Below are 13,445 nucleotides of genomic sequence, written 5' to 3' on the forward strand. Positions count from 1 at the left end.
ATTGAGATGCACCTCATTGAAATACTGAAGCCAGCAGGACTGAATCATCACTATGCAGTGTAGTCTCTACATGGGTTCAACAGGACACAATCAAATAACACGCGTGTGGAAATGCAGTTCAAACTGGCTGAAGGAAAAGCATTGAAGAGACAATACATTTTTAAATGCAGTCCTTATCTTTCAAAGACCTGACCAGGAGAATTTCACTCAAACACACAAGTATATATTTATATTTACTGTTTATTGTTTTAGTTTCAATAAAAAAAAAAGTATACCATCATCATTATTAAGGCTTACGAAAACATTTGCTGAGTTCATACACGTTATATATTAGCCACTTTCAAAACCATATGCATGTTATAATTCACAAAGAAGCAGCATTGCTGTTGTATTTTCAATTCCACATCAGTACACAGGGTGGTTACAGTCAGCTGGTCACTCTGTGGAAGAAACAAACACTGACCTTCCACAGAGCACTTGACCCTGGTGAGGGAGTGGAGACGGCAGGCTGTGGGTAGCCGTGCCACACAGTTCTCTGTAGTGTACCCAACACCCACAGGGATGTTAATGCATTGATTGATGGTACTGCACCCAGTGTCTCAGTGCATTAAAACACAGCAGAAAGCAGCAGCATCTCACATGCATACTGCAAAACAGACAACTGGTTTTACAGTCACCCAACATCATAATCATAACTACAATAAATGTAAACAGAATGGGATCAATGTTTCAGGTACTGTAATGCCATAAATATTTGCCATCATTTTATTGTGTTTTTTGCGTGTGAAAAACGCAAACATTTTTGGCACGAATATCAAACTTGGTTTTGCAAGTGTATTGATATATTGCAACAAGTTGCCAACATTTCTGCAGCAAAATAGGTTTTATTGGTCTGATTCTGCAAATATTTTGGTCGCAAATATTTACAGCTTTACAGTAACAGGCAAACAACCATAGTATACCCACAGTGTCCACACAACACTCAGTGTCCACACAATATACTCCGTGTCCACACAACATACTCAGTGTCACAAAATCCTTTATCTTGGAAACACAAACTGATTTTCCAGACAGCTGTTCAAAAGCACATACCGGTAAAACTAAACAATTAAAAAGGAGAAACAGACAAAGCTTTTCTTGTAGTAACGGTTAAGAACGCTGGAAGTAGAGCACCTGTACTGTGAGTGTCTCTCTCAGGTCGATCAATCAAGTTCAGTGGGAACCACAGCTGGTGTAAACAAAGCAACAGGAGGGTCCCTGCTGGTCTCTGCAGCTAGGAGCAGCAGCACTGAAGATTAGCTGCACGACACAACAGCCCATAAAAAAAGCCGCTCTGCCAATTCAAGAAGGCAGGTTCAAGACAATCCGCTGGCAGATCTGGGTGAAAAATGAAAACCTGGACTTCGGTCAGTGCGCCGGCAAAGGTTTCGCTGAGAAAGTGCGCTGTGATCCTCCTAGGAAGGAACCTGCAGTGTTTCCAGATTTCCAGGGAGGGTGTAGAACAGCCTGCAATGAAACACCACGTTCATTTCCTCTCTGGGTGTGCAGAAGATCCACCCCCTGCTAAACTCCTGCTAACTTTATCTGAAACGAGAATGTACTGAAATGGGTACACACAGTGAAGCGCAGTGACCGCACCGGAATGGTAATTCGATCCTGATGGGGCTCTTCAGGTTAGCTGTCCTGTAACCTTGTGCTCACTGCAGTCTTCCTCCCCTCTGCTGTACCCACGCTGCCACGCTTTCACTAGAGTTCCTTTCACATTTCCTTTAGGAACTAGGAGGCAGCGGCCACAGTGTTCAACAACACCTGAAAAGTCTGCCAAACTCGCTTGTCTCGGGCACAGACAGTATAGCCCAAAGGGTGTAAACTACATCAGCACCTATTGCAGCACGACTGCCGCTCCCCACTCTGTTATCTGGGCTGGGAGAAGCAGAGGAGTCAGCTACCCCAGCACCCTTTCAGTTTTTCTGTTTTACTGCCCAGAAAGTGCAGAGATCCGATCGTGAGGTTTCATGTAAAATTAACATGTATAATTAGAGTATTAAATCAAATACATAATATATAAAACCCTAGTTTATGTAGGTGCCCAAACTGTAATTATTTCACCAGGCTATTATACTCCATGACTAATACTTCATTTTCTGATGCTAAACAGAGTCATTTAAAGAGCTGTAAAAGAGTGGATTGCAAGATTATCGCTTTACTAGAGGGAACCATTCCGGGAAATTTATGTCGCACATTTTCTTTGGGCTGAATTGCTTTCCCAGCTTCACTTTCTGATTCCCTGCTAAGCTTTGATATATTTATCTATTTCCTCTGAGAGAGGTGATGGAAACAGTGTGCCAGGCTTCAGACACATTTATATAGATTCATACAAGTTGTACAAAACCTCCTGCAGAAGACAGGCAATATTATATTTAATCAGAACAGAGGGTCCGCTTCGGACAAAAGTTTGAATTCCGAGCACGATCCTGCTGGAGCTGCAGCAAGTCAGCATGTTCGTTTAACAGTGGTTTTGACTGCCACTTGATCATGCCAAACACAAAGCATCGGCTGCGATTGTAACGCTGGGACTGCACTGTGTGCTGGATAGCGGTTTAAACATTATGTACTGCAGTCTATTGATCTGGGTTGTCTGGATGTCAGAACCGGAGTAACTAAACGTGACAGCTGCTCCCTTGCCATTGAGACCCGCGTTCTGAAAGGTTTTCTTGATCCTGGAGAAATAAATCAATTGGAACGAATTAAACCGAAAGCAATGTAATAAACAGGAACTTGGCAGGCTGTTATAGTTTTACTTTAACCTTTTCATCTTTTGTGTATGTGTACATGTATATAACTAAACAGGGATGTGGTGGTAGTAATTATACAAGCCTAGCTCACCCTGGCACAGGATACAAAGAAAGTGACAATTTACTTTAAAAGTGGGATATCAGCCTCACTAATTTATCACCTTTATCAGAACAGACTTTCAAGTTAATAAAACCTGGTTGCGAGTCACCTGTGGTTTCGATTAACTAAACACGTCAGTGTGATTAATGCCACTCGATGAAAGTGTCACTATAAAAATGCTTAGATAACACACACTCCTCTCTGCATGGTCTGCCCCAGCTCAGAGGTGAGTGCTGGTGATGGGAGTCACTCCGTGGATGAGCAGAGTGGGTCCCAGGTCTCTGGTCATGATGTCCAGGTGGCGCAGGTAGGTGCGGTAGAGGCTGGTGTCCGCGGGGGGTCAGGGCAGGCTCAGAGGTGAGTGCTGGTGACGGGAGTCACTCCGTGGATGAGCAGAGTGGGTCCCAGGTCTCTGGTCATGATGTCCAGGTGGCGCAGGTAGGTGCGGTAGAGGCTGGTGTCCGTGGGGGGTCAGGGCAGGCTCAGAGGTGAGTGCTGGTGACGGGAGTCACTCCGTGGATGAGCAGAGTGGGTCCCAGGTCTCTGGTCATGATGTCCAGGTGGCGCAGGTAGGTGCGGTAGAGGCTGGTGTCCGCGGGGGGTCAGGGCAGGCTCAGAGGTGAGTGCTGGTGACGGGAGTCACTCCGTGGATGAGCAGAGTGGGTCCCAGGTCTCTGGTCATGATGTCCAGGTGGCGCAGGTAGGTGCGGTAGAGGCTGGTGTCCGCGGGGGGTCGGGGCAGGTACAGGAAGCGCACGGCCGGCTCCGAGGCCTGCTGCAGGATCATCCTGTTGACGGCCTGCAGGTAATCGTCGGAGATGCGGGTGGCGTTGCTGGGGAAGCTGTTCACAAAGTCCTCCTCCAGCTCTAGCTGGTCCTCTGGCTTCATCCCCACCTGTTTGTGCCAGTGCAGGGCTACCACGGAGTCCCAGGCCACAGTGTGGATGTCTGCTTTGATGCGTAGCTCGCGGAGCAGCTGCCGGAGCTTCTCCTCAGGGCCTCGCACGCTGCGACCGGACACCACACACAGGAAGAGGCGCAGCCGGGCCTGCCGCCAGGACCGCACCATGGTGAGCACACAGGCCAGCTGCAGCAGGAACAGGCTGCATGTGTCCACGTAGTTGCTGCTGTCCGGCCGCATCAGGTTCAGCGGCCACACGTCCACGTACACGGCTTTGCGGCCTAGCACCTCCTTCCTGTCGAAGTTGGAGAAGTAGCGAGCCAGGGCCACGTTCTTCAGCATCTTCACCGAGTCCGACACCACAGCCACGTAATCCTCCATCGACAGCGCCTTGCTGCTGGCCAGCCGCCGCAGTGGTGGAAAGTTCAGCTGCGGCTCCTCGACCGGAAGGCTGGTATCCATCGTGCTGCCCGCAAACTCACCCAGCCCATCCTGGGGCTCGCAGTCATCATAGAATCCGAGGACCATGGTGTTGGGTCTCATTCCGCCTGGAGGAAGAAAGCAGAAGGGATCGTTTACATTGTCCAAACTGGATTTATCTAGGAAACGGAAGGCCGTTGCTGAATGTGTATTTCGGTATTTGGATAATTTGAGTCACATCTGTAAGTTACAGCGTTTGAGAGCCTGTGAAGGGATGGAAATAAAACTCCTATTCTATAGCAGTTGAATCCATTCCTGGTTTCGCTATGAGTTTAACGAGACACACATGAGTTTGTTAACTATACACTGTGGCTAATAATCCCTGGAATGAGAGAAACTGCTGTGGAATAGGAGTCCGTTCCAGCCCTGTGGTGTGAGATGGCGTCTGTGCACACGTACCCAGGCCCGAGATGAAGAGCAGGTGCTGCGCACCGTGCCGGATGGTGTCAGCCAGGGTGAGGTTGACGAAGGCCTTGATGTTCAGCTTGTCGACGAGGGTGAGCCAGGAGTCATAGCGGGACTGCAGCGGGTCTGACGGCAGCGTGTCTGCAGGGAAGCACGCTGCATTAAAATCGAGGAGGCCAACACACCGACTGAGCTACTCAACTCACACTATCGCCACCTTCACATTTAATACATAGCATTTTTAACAGGGACAGTTTTAAGATATAGAATATAAAGCTTTCCCCCTGCTGCAGACCCCAGTCTCTTACCCAGGTCCCCGAGTTCCACATGGCCCAACACGTACAGACCGCTCTTCTTAATGTCATTCACGAAGCCGATGAGCTCCACGCTGCTCCGGGGGTTGGCCACCATCAGGAGCACTTGCGGCCGCCAGAACTTAACATGGTCCTTCCTCACGTCCAGCATCAGCAGGTACTTCCTCACCTACATGCACGCAACGAAACAGAATGTCAGTGCCCTGAAAATCCACAATGCATGCTGTATTTATTTATACTCTCCACTAGACAGCTAGGAAAAAAAACAAAAGCACAGACCTCTTTACTGAGAAAACCTGACCAATCAAACTTACCGACACTCCAATGTGTTTTCTGTCAAAGCTTTAACTTCCTTGTAGGAGTTTGCTATCTGAAGTGTTTGGCTACAAGACCCTGTGGTTCTCTCTGTATCATCACAATAATTCTAATATGATGAACAACCTTTTCAAAGAATTAAACAAAGTGTCTGCATGTCTCCAGACGGAGGTCACACAGCCTGATTAGATTACAAAGAGAGAAATCCAATCCTATTAGAATCACCCAGATTATACGGTAAACATATTCAAATCAATCACGATAAAACTGCAGCAGCCAACACTGCGGGAACTAATTCTATTTAAGGCCGGTTTCACAGGAACATGCAAAGCAGGTGTTGGGGGCCAGATTAACACCTCGAACGCTATCCGAGACCTTCAACTGCTTTGGAACATAACACGTCCATTCTGCAATCGCACGCACGCACGCACGCACGCACGCACGCACGCACGCACGCACGCACGCACGCCTGTGCAAAAGTCTTAGACATTTTGCACATTTTTGGGGGGAGTTATACTACCATAGAATCAACCTGCTTTAACACTGCCATGGAGTCAACCTGCACCAACACTGCCATGGAATCAACCTGCACCATCTACAGAACCTCATGTCACTTTTACATTTTAAATACATTTTAAAAATGCTTTTTTTTTTTGGACTCTTCTCGCATTCCACCTGGATTGCTTGTAAAGCTGTAATGAATCTGATGTTATATCGCAGTCACCCTTTTAAGACCTGGAAGTACCTGGTGGAAGATGAGGGCCTGGCTGATGTAGCCCCAGCTGCTGGTGGGAGACAGGTAGTGGATGATGACGAGCAGGAACAGCATGAAGGCGATGCTGGCCGAGGCGTAGATAGGGTTAATGAGGAACATCATGATGCCACAGCCCACGATCCCCAGCACACAGGTGTGCCAGGTGAAGTAGCGGAACGTGGGCCTGGAGAGAGAGAGAGATCAATGTTTATCCATCACTGCATACCTCCAAACTATAGAGAGACACACACAGTATTCACATACCCATGAGTCACATATCCAGCATTATTTCTGGGTTTGTTTGTTTCTGAATTACCTTCATCTTCTACGGCTTCATAACAGTGTGGAACGAAATGGAGAGAGAGAGAGAGAGAGTTGTTGTGGGTTGACATGATGGGCCCAAAAACATGAACATGAAACAACATTAAGAACATGACTGAACACAAATGAATACCCCAGGACCAAACGGACAGGCACTTCTAAAGAGATAATGAATATTTAAAAATGACAGCCAGCTAAATAACGATAATTAAAACATAAAAATAGCAGCGCAGATTGAGAGATGAAACGCCACATCCGAGTCGTCCCAGTGGGGAGGACGGGGTCCTCAATCATAGGATGACCCCAACCTTCTGCAATAATAGACTCTAATGATAAACATCCATTAAGCCTGTTCCTGGCTATTGTAATTACCATTTGAATGACTTGTCTCGATCATTAATGCACCCAGCTGGGAAAATTGCACTACAGAAAATAAAAGCCTATATGCCTCCCATACCTGGGGGGAGGGGGGCTCCTCTTTGTTTTTTTAAACAAAGCAGTAGATTGCTAACAAACAACTGCTTCTTTAGGTTGTGTAATTAGCTTACTGTAGCTGCAGAGAAGAGTTAGTGCCAGCAGAGCTGAGATGAGAGATTCAGCAGCTTACTTCTCTCTCATGTCTGGCTGTGCCAGCAGCGACGCCCGCTTTCTACTGGGCAAACAGCTACTCACATGGGCTTTCACCCCCAGCGTCTCCAAAAGAGAGCTGCACCCTTTGTAGAACATGACACAGGCATAAATGGCTTTGGGAATTTCCACAACAATTCTCTTTTCTCTGGATAGTCACACACCTCTCCCATATTGAGGTCCCGCTGGCAGGTGATCGCACACCATCGAACAATATAATCTGTGCGAATCTCACAGTGAGGCTGTACCGTGCTCAATCCAGCCTGGCTGCACTGTCCTCTCTCTCACTCTGTAAACTCAGAGAATGGGGGGCTGTAAAGCAGTGCAGGAGTGAGTACACGGTCTGCCCTTACGTGGAGGTTAAAAAAAGTAACTTGCTTTCAAAACCCAACAACTGCTCATCAAAAACAGACAAAGAGAGCTTTCTGAGAGCATGCAGCAGTGCAGAGTGAAGCGCCTCCTGTTGGAGCGTGGCGGTGACGCGGGAGCCAGTCCCCCTGCTGGGCTTCATATTACTGTTCCTGCTTCAACCCCAGAGTAACAAAGCAAAACGACTGGCAGGCATTTAAAGTGGCTTAAGTCTAATAGATTTAAGGAATTTCAGAAATGTCACAGGAGTCGAAGCCGTGCTGAAGTGTCCTGAAGCACAGCATTCCAAGCTAAACCTGAACCTTGCTGGGAAATCGCCTGCCTTACTTTATTATTTGTTGCTACCATGCCGACAAGATCACAGCAGATTAGCAGTGTGCCGTATTTAGTAGCCGCAATTAAGTTTGTCTGAAAGAAACAACAACGACGACTGCCTGGTTCGTTAGGGACTTCTGATTTGCCCTCGTGGCTTTCAGCCGAACCCCTGATAGCAGCGGAAGGAAGTCCACAGTGTATCAGTCTGTATGCCACTGGGTTCAAACTCTAGACCAGATCTATCAGACCAGCAAGAAAAACAGACAAAACTAATTCTAACGACACACACAGGTGCTTTAGAGCAGTTGTCGGCAACCTATGGCACCGCAGGTGGTTTTGTGTAGCACTCACACAGCTACAGTCCAGGGTGTAAGGATCGCAAGTTAAAAAAGGCTTCTCTTTTACAACCTGGTGGGAGCGCTTGACAAAATGTCTGTAGAAAGCAAAAGCTGACGTGCGTTCATTTCACGCTAGTGCGAAGGAGGAATTTGGATTTGTTCAGAAGGCTCGTGCAGTTTGCGCTTTCTGCTGTGAAAGTATTGTCACGACACTTTCAAACGAAGCATGGAAAATAATTTCATGACTAAGCTAACAAAACTGAAGCTATCAAAAAAAAAAAAAAAGCTGTGGCGGGATATGAAAAGCAAAGCAGAGTTTTACAGCGTTCATTTTATATCATTCAGTGTAAAAAAAAAATTATGTACAAGAACTGTAGTTTTACACACACAGACACACACACAGACACACACATATATATATATATATAGTGAGAGTCATTCATGCACAGCCCAAGATCACAAATCTTTCATATAGGTGCTGACCCAAAACGGCATAGAACATAAAAGAAAGTAGCCTCTGTTTAGTCATCAACCATGTTGAGTAAAAGACAAAGCACAGTCCACTTGTTTACCGAGACTAAAATGAATGAATCCTTAATTCATTTTAGACTTCATGTTGGAAAGTAAAAACGCAAACAGCAATGTTTTACATCTAAAAGACCATCAACAAGAAACACAGCGCGTTTCATCAATACGTCTCTTCATCAGGTGTTGGAGATCAGGTGAATCCAATATATAAATCAGTAGACAGAACCAGTTAAATCGAACAATAATTAACTCATTAGAAAAGTATCTCAATTCAAGATCACAGGTCCTGACACTTACATGACAGTATAAATATCATTCATTAGTCAAAAAGTACAACCATGGAAACATTTGTAATAGGTCCTCAATACATTCTCAAAGAGGACTCCGAGTAAGAAGATCACTGATATTACATATAAACTATGTTTCAAATTCAAATACATTGCTGCTTGCTTTTTACTCTCTTCAACATCACTAAATAGCATTTTATCATGCATGCATGTGTGTGTGTGTGTGTGTGTGTGTGTGTGTCTGTGAGTGTGTGTGCGCTCTTAGTATCCCTATCTATTTATCTGCAGGCTCCAGCTCCCTGAATCACTTCTCCGGTCAGCTTGCCAGTGCACCTGGGTGCCATGCCAACACCACTCCACTGTAATTTAACAAAATGATGAGCAAGCCCAGTCTCCTAACAGCGAACACACCTGACCTTTCTCAAAGAAAAGAGTCTGTGGGGTCCCTGGCTGTCAGAGTGTGGTTGTGCTGTAGATCTAGTGACAATAAGAGCAGCATTTTTCTACTCTTGCTTCCTACACAAAACAGAGAAAAGGAGAACAAGTGGCTTAACAGTGGTGTCCAGGGACTGGGAGGCAGTGTGGTATTAACGATGTGGCGCGCTCAGAGACAGGAGAGCTGTGCCCGGGTGAGTGACAGTGAGAACTCTCTCCCTGTGATATTAACATTGCAGCGTGCTCAGAGACAGGAGAGCTGTGCCCGGGTGAGTGACAGTGAGAACTCTCTCCCTGTGATATTAACCTCCCTGCGAGAGCTGTGCCCAGGTGTGGTACCTGAAGTTGGGTGCGGAGGCCCACTCCAGCGCCAGGCAGGCCAGGTCCACGGCTGCGTACACCAGCATGAAGAAGATGGCGACGATCCCCGCGATGGTGTTGAGCTTCCCTGAGAACAGCACCAGCTGCAAAGAGCAAACACACAGAGCACAGACTGGCATCAGAGCTAAACCTGCCCAGGAAGAGATTATAAATATAAGACCAAGAATGTTGTATTGCACAGCTTCCAATGACAATCCATGTCATTTAATACTGTATTATAAATCCTGTATGAAATCACCCAATCACTGTGAAGGATTTGTACAAATTTAGCACATTCTAGACATAGCTGTCATGCCATGCATAAAACATACCACACAGTTATAAGTTAACTACTCTTGTAACAATAAGATAAACCCTTCCCATGACATCTACTCATATACAATAGAGATATAGTTTTAGAGCTTCTTTCAAAAGCAAAGATCTGGATACCACTTAACACAGCGAGAGCCAGGCCAAGTGCTCAGGAATTATGAGCGAAAGGCCAGGCTGAATATGTGCGCTTTCATTCCAACTCGAACGGCAGATAAATCTAATTAATTGAGACATGCTGGATGCTCCTGACCCCTGGGTGATCCTAAAAGTTTGGAGAAGTGTTTAAAAACCAATTCAAAATAGCAAAGCCTGTAAAATACAGTGTGACATTCTGAAGCCCCTTCATCTCATTGTGGGGAGGCAAGCAAGATCACACACACAGTTCATCCTGTGCTGGTCTCAGTGTGGGGAGGCATGCAGGACCACACACACAGTTCATCCTGTGCTGGTCTCAGTGTGGGGAGGCATGCAGGATCACACACACAGTTCATCCTGTGCTGGTCTCAGTGTGGGGAGGCATGCAGGATCACACACACAGTTCATCCTGTGCTGGTCTCAGTGTGGGGAGGCAAGCAGGACCACACACACAGTTCATCCTGTGCTGGTCTCAGTGTGGGGAGGCATGCAGGACCACACACACAGTTCATCCTGTGCTGGTCTCAGTGTGGGGAGGCAAGCAGGACCACACACACAGTTCATCCTGTGCTGGTCTCAGTGTGGGGAGGCATGCAGGACCACACACACAGTTCATCCTGTGCTGGTCTCAGTGTGGGGAGGCATGCAGGACCACACACACAGTTCATCCTGTGCTGGTCTCAGTGTGGGGAGGCATGCAGGACCACACACACAGTTCATCCTGTGCTAGTCTCAGTGTGGGGAGGCAAGCAGGATCACACACACAGTTCATCCTGTGCTAGTCTCAGTGTGGGGAGGCATGCAGGACCACACACACAGTTCATCCTGTGCTGGTCTCAGTGTGGGGAGGCATGCAGGATCACACACACAGTTCATCCTGTGCTAGTCTCAGTGTGGGGAGGCAAGCAGGACCACACACACAGTTCACCCTGTGCTAGTCTCAGTGTGGGGAGGCAAGCAGGACCACACACACAGTTCATCCTGTGCTGGTCTCAGTGTGGGGAGGCAAGCAGGATCACACACACAGTTCATCCTGTGCTGGTCTCAGTGTGGGGAGGCATGCAGGATCACACACACAGTTCATCCTGTGCTGGTCTCAGTGTGGGGAGGCATGCAGGATCACACACACAGTTCATCCTGTGCTGGTCTCAGTGTGGGGAGGCATGCAGGATCACACACACAGTTCACCCTGTGCTGGTCTCAGTGTGGGGAGGCATGCAGGATCACACACACAGTTCATCCTGTGCTGGTCTCAGTGTGGGGAGGCATGCAGGACCACACACACAGTTCATCCTGTGCTGGTCTCAGTGTGGGGAGGCATGCAGGACCACACACACAGTTCATCCTGTGCTGGTCTCAGTGTGGGGAGGCAAGCAGGATCACACACACAGTTCATCCTGTGCTAGTCTCAGTGTGGGGAGGCATGCAGGATCACACACACAGTTCATCCTGTGCTAGTCTCAGTGTGGGGAGGCATGCAGGATCACACACACAGTTCATCCTGTGCTGGTCTCAGTGTGGGGAGGCATGCAGGATCACACACACAGTTCATCCTGTGCTGGTCTCAGTGTGGGGAGGCAAGCAGGACCACACACACAGTTCACCCTGTGCTGGTCTCAGTGTGGGGAGGCATGCAGGATCACACACACAGTTCACCCTGTGCTAGTCTCAGTGTGGGGAGGCATGCAGGATCACACACACAGTTCATCCTGTGCTGGTCTCAGTGTGGGGAGGCATGCAGGATCACACACACAGTTCATCCTGTGCTGGTCTCAGTGTGGGGAGGCATGCAGGACCACACACACAGTTCATCCTGTGCTAGTCTCAGTGTGGGGAGGCAAGCAGGACCACACACACAGTTCATCCTGTGCTAGTCTCAGTGTGGGGAGGCATGCAGGATCACACACACGGTGACAGGCACTTCTTCACAAGGGCGATTAGGCCACACAGCTGTCAGAGCGTCTCAGATGTTTTATTTTAATTCTGCGTGTTTTAACACTGAAAGCTCATCTCCAGCCCAGCAGCCAGAACCGACAGCTTAAAAAAAAAAAAAAAAAGAAAGAAAAAGTAGAAGGCCAGTTGTGAAAAAGGGCAAAATTGATGAAATTACGCAAAGCGCGGAACACCTCGCCGATCAATTACTGCCATTAATTGAGGCATCCTGTCGATTTGGGGGCCTGAATCATTTCATCTCCCTCCAGGACTGGAGCCCTAATGATAACTAATTACAGGAGTGAAGGCAGGTATTAATCATGCGGCTGTGTGGTGTTTTCAGCCCTATTGATTTCTGAATTTGTTTTACATTCTTTCGTGCCTGTGTCAGTCCTTTACAGCTTTGGGACAGATCCACAGCCCATGCACACACGGGCTGCCCCGTTACCTACACCGCTGGTGTCAAACAACATGTGAGCAATGAATGAAAGAACTGATCAATGAATCAGTCTGCTGTAGCACTGCCTGCAAGGGTCACAGTGGCTGCTTATCTGATGATCTGCGCAGTGAAAGACCAATGCATTCCTTAGCAGACGTCAATACACTTAAGTGGCAGACTTGTCTAGGAATAAATCATTTTCATGTTGATTTTTACACGTCAGGAGCTAGTGAAGACAGATTCCAACATCACTGATGATTGATTGGTTAATTAATTCACCCTCAAAGACCTACCAAACTAGACAGATCCAACTGTATCAACTGGCACCATGGCTTAAAACTCGCACTAGCCCTGCTGCACCCAGTCCTGAGTTTCAGAAGTACCTTCAATGAAGTATTTGTATCAAAATGATCAGCAGCCAGCAGTCTGATGTTAATAAATCATTCCTCCCTTATAGCTGCAGGCTCAGGTGTGACGCATTCATGCTGCGAGAAGTGTGATATGTTACTAATGAGCAGGTTTACCAGGAACCTGATTGCCCGAACTCCTGGCACCTGTTCATTTCATTCTCTCTGCTAAAAAATGGGAGTTCTGGAACCCAGGAGTGTGTGCAGCAGACCTGTGACCTGTGTCCCTAAAGCAAGGCGCACCCACCTGAACTAGAAACCAGGAGATGAGCACAGAGGCCCACGGATTGCCACTGCGAGACATCATCTTGGCTGGAGCCAGCACCTTTCCTGGGGGAGAAAGAGAGAACGTCAGCTCAGCTACTGCAGAGTGCCAACATTAACGAGCTGGTATGTTCTGCTGTCTTTTTTTTTCACAATAAAAAGGGCTTTTTGAAGGACTGGACATATCAACTCTGAGAACTCACCAGGCAGCGGTGTCATCCAGTCTGAAGACTTGGCGCTGGAGAATGCCAGCTCTGATGGGCCACTTGGTGTACATAAATTTAACTGGCA

The 13,445-nt window shown here is 47.5% G+C and overlaps 1 protein-coding gene across 1 annotated transcript in view; it reads right to left on the minus strand.

Moving 5' to 3' along the window:
• Window positions 1–224: 224 nt before the first annotated feature.
• The window catches only part of LOC121326838 (solute carrier family 12 member 9-like), a 31,250-nt gene continuing 18,029 nt past the window's right edge, over window positions 225–13,445 (minus strand). The window contains exons 8-13 of the mRNA XM_041270409.1: window positions 13,138–13,220; window positions 9,624–9,748; window positions 6,056–6,248; window positions 4,990–5,164; window positions 4,676–4,822; window positions 225–4,344 (exon numbers count right to left, since the gene is read on the minus strand). Of these exons, the coding sequence (XP_041126343.1) occupies window positions 3,509–4,344; window positions 4,676–4,822; window positions 4,990–5,164; window positions 6,056–6,248; window positions 9,624–9,748; window positions 13,138–13,220 (1,559 nt within the window). The 3' untranslated portion in view covers window positions 225–3,508. The remainder of the gene's footprint in view (window positions 4,345–4,675; window positions 4,823–4,989; window positions 5,165–6,055; window positions 6,249–9,623; window positions 9,749–13,137; window positions 13,221–13,445) is intronic.

This window comes from Polyodon spathula, chromosome 14 (genome assembly GCF_017654505.1).
Source record: "Polyodon spathula isolate WHYD16114869_AA chromosome 14, ASM1765450v1, whole genome shotgun sequence".
NCBI classification, from domain to species: Eukaryota; Metazoa; Chordata; class Actinopteri; order Acipenseriformes; family Polyodontidae; genus Polyodon; species Polyodon spathula.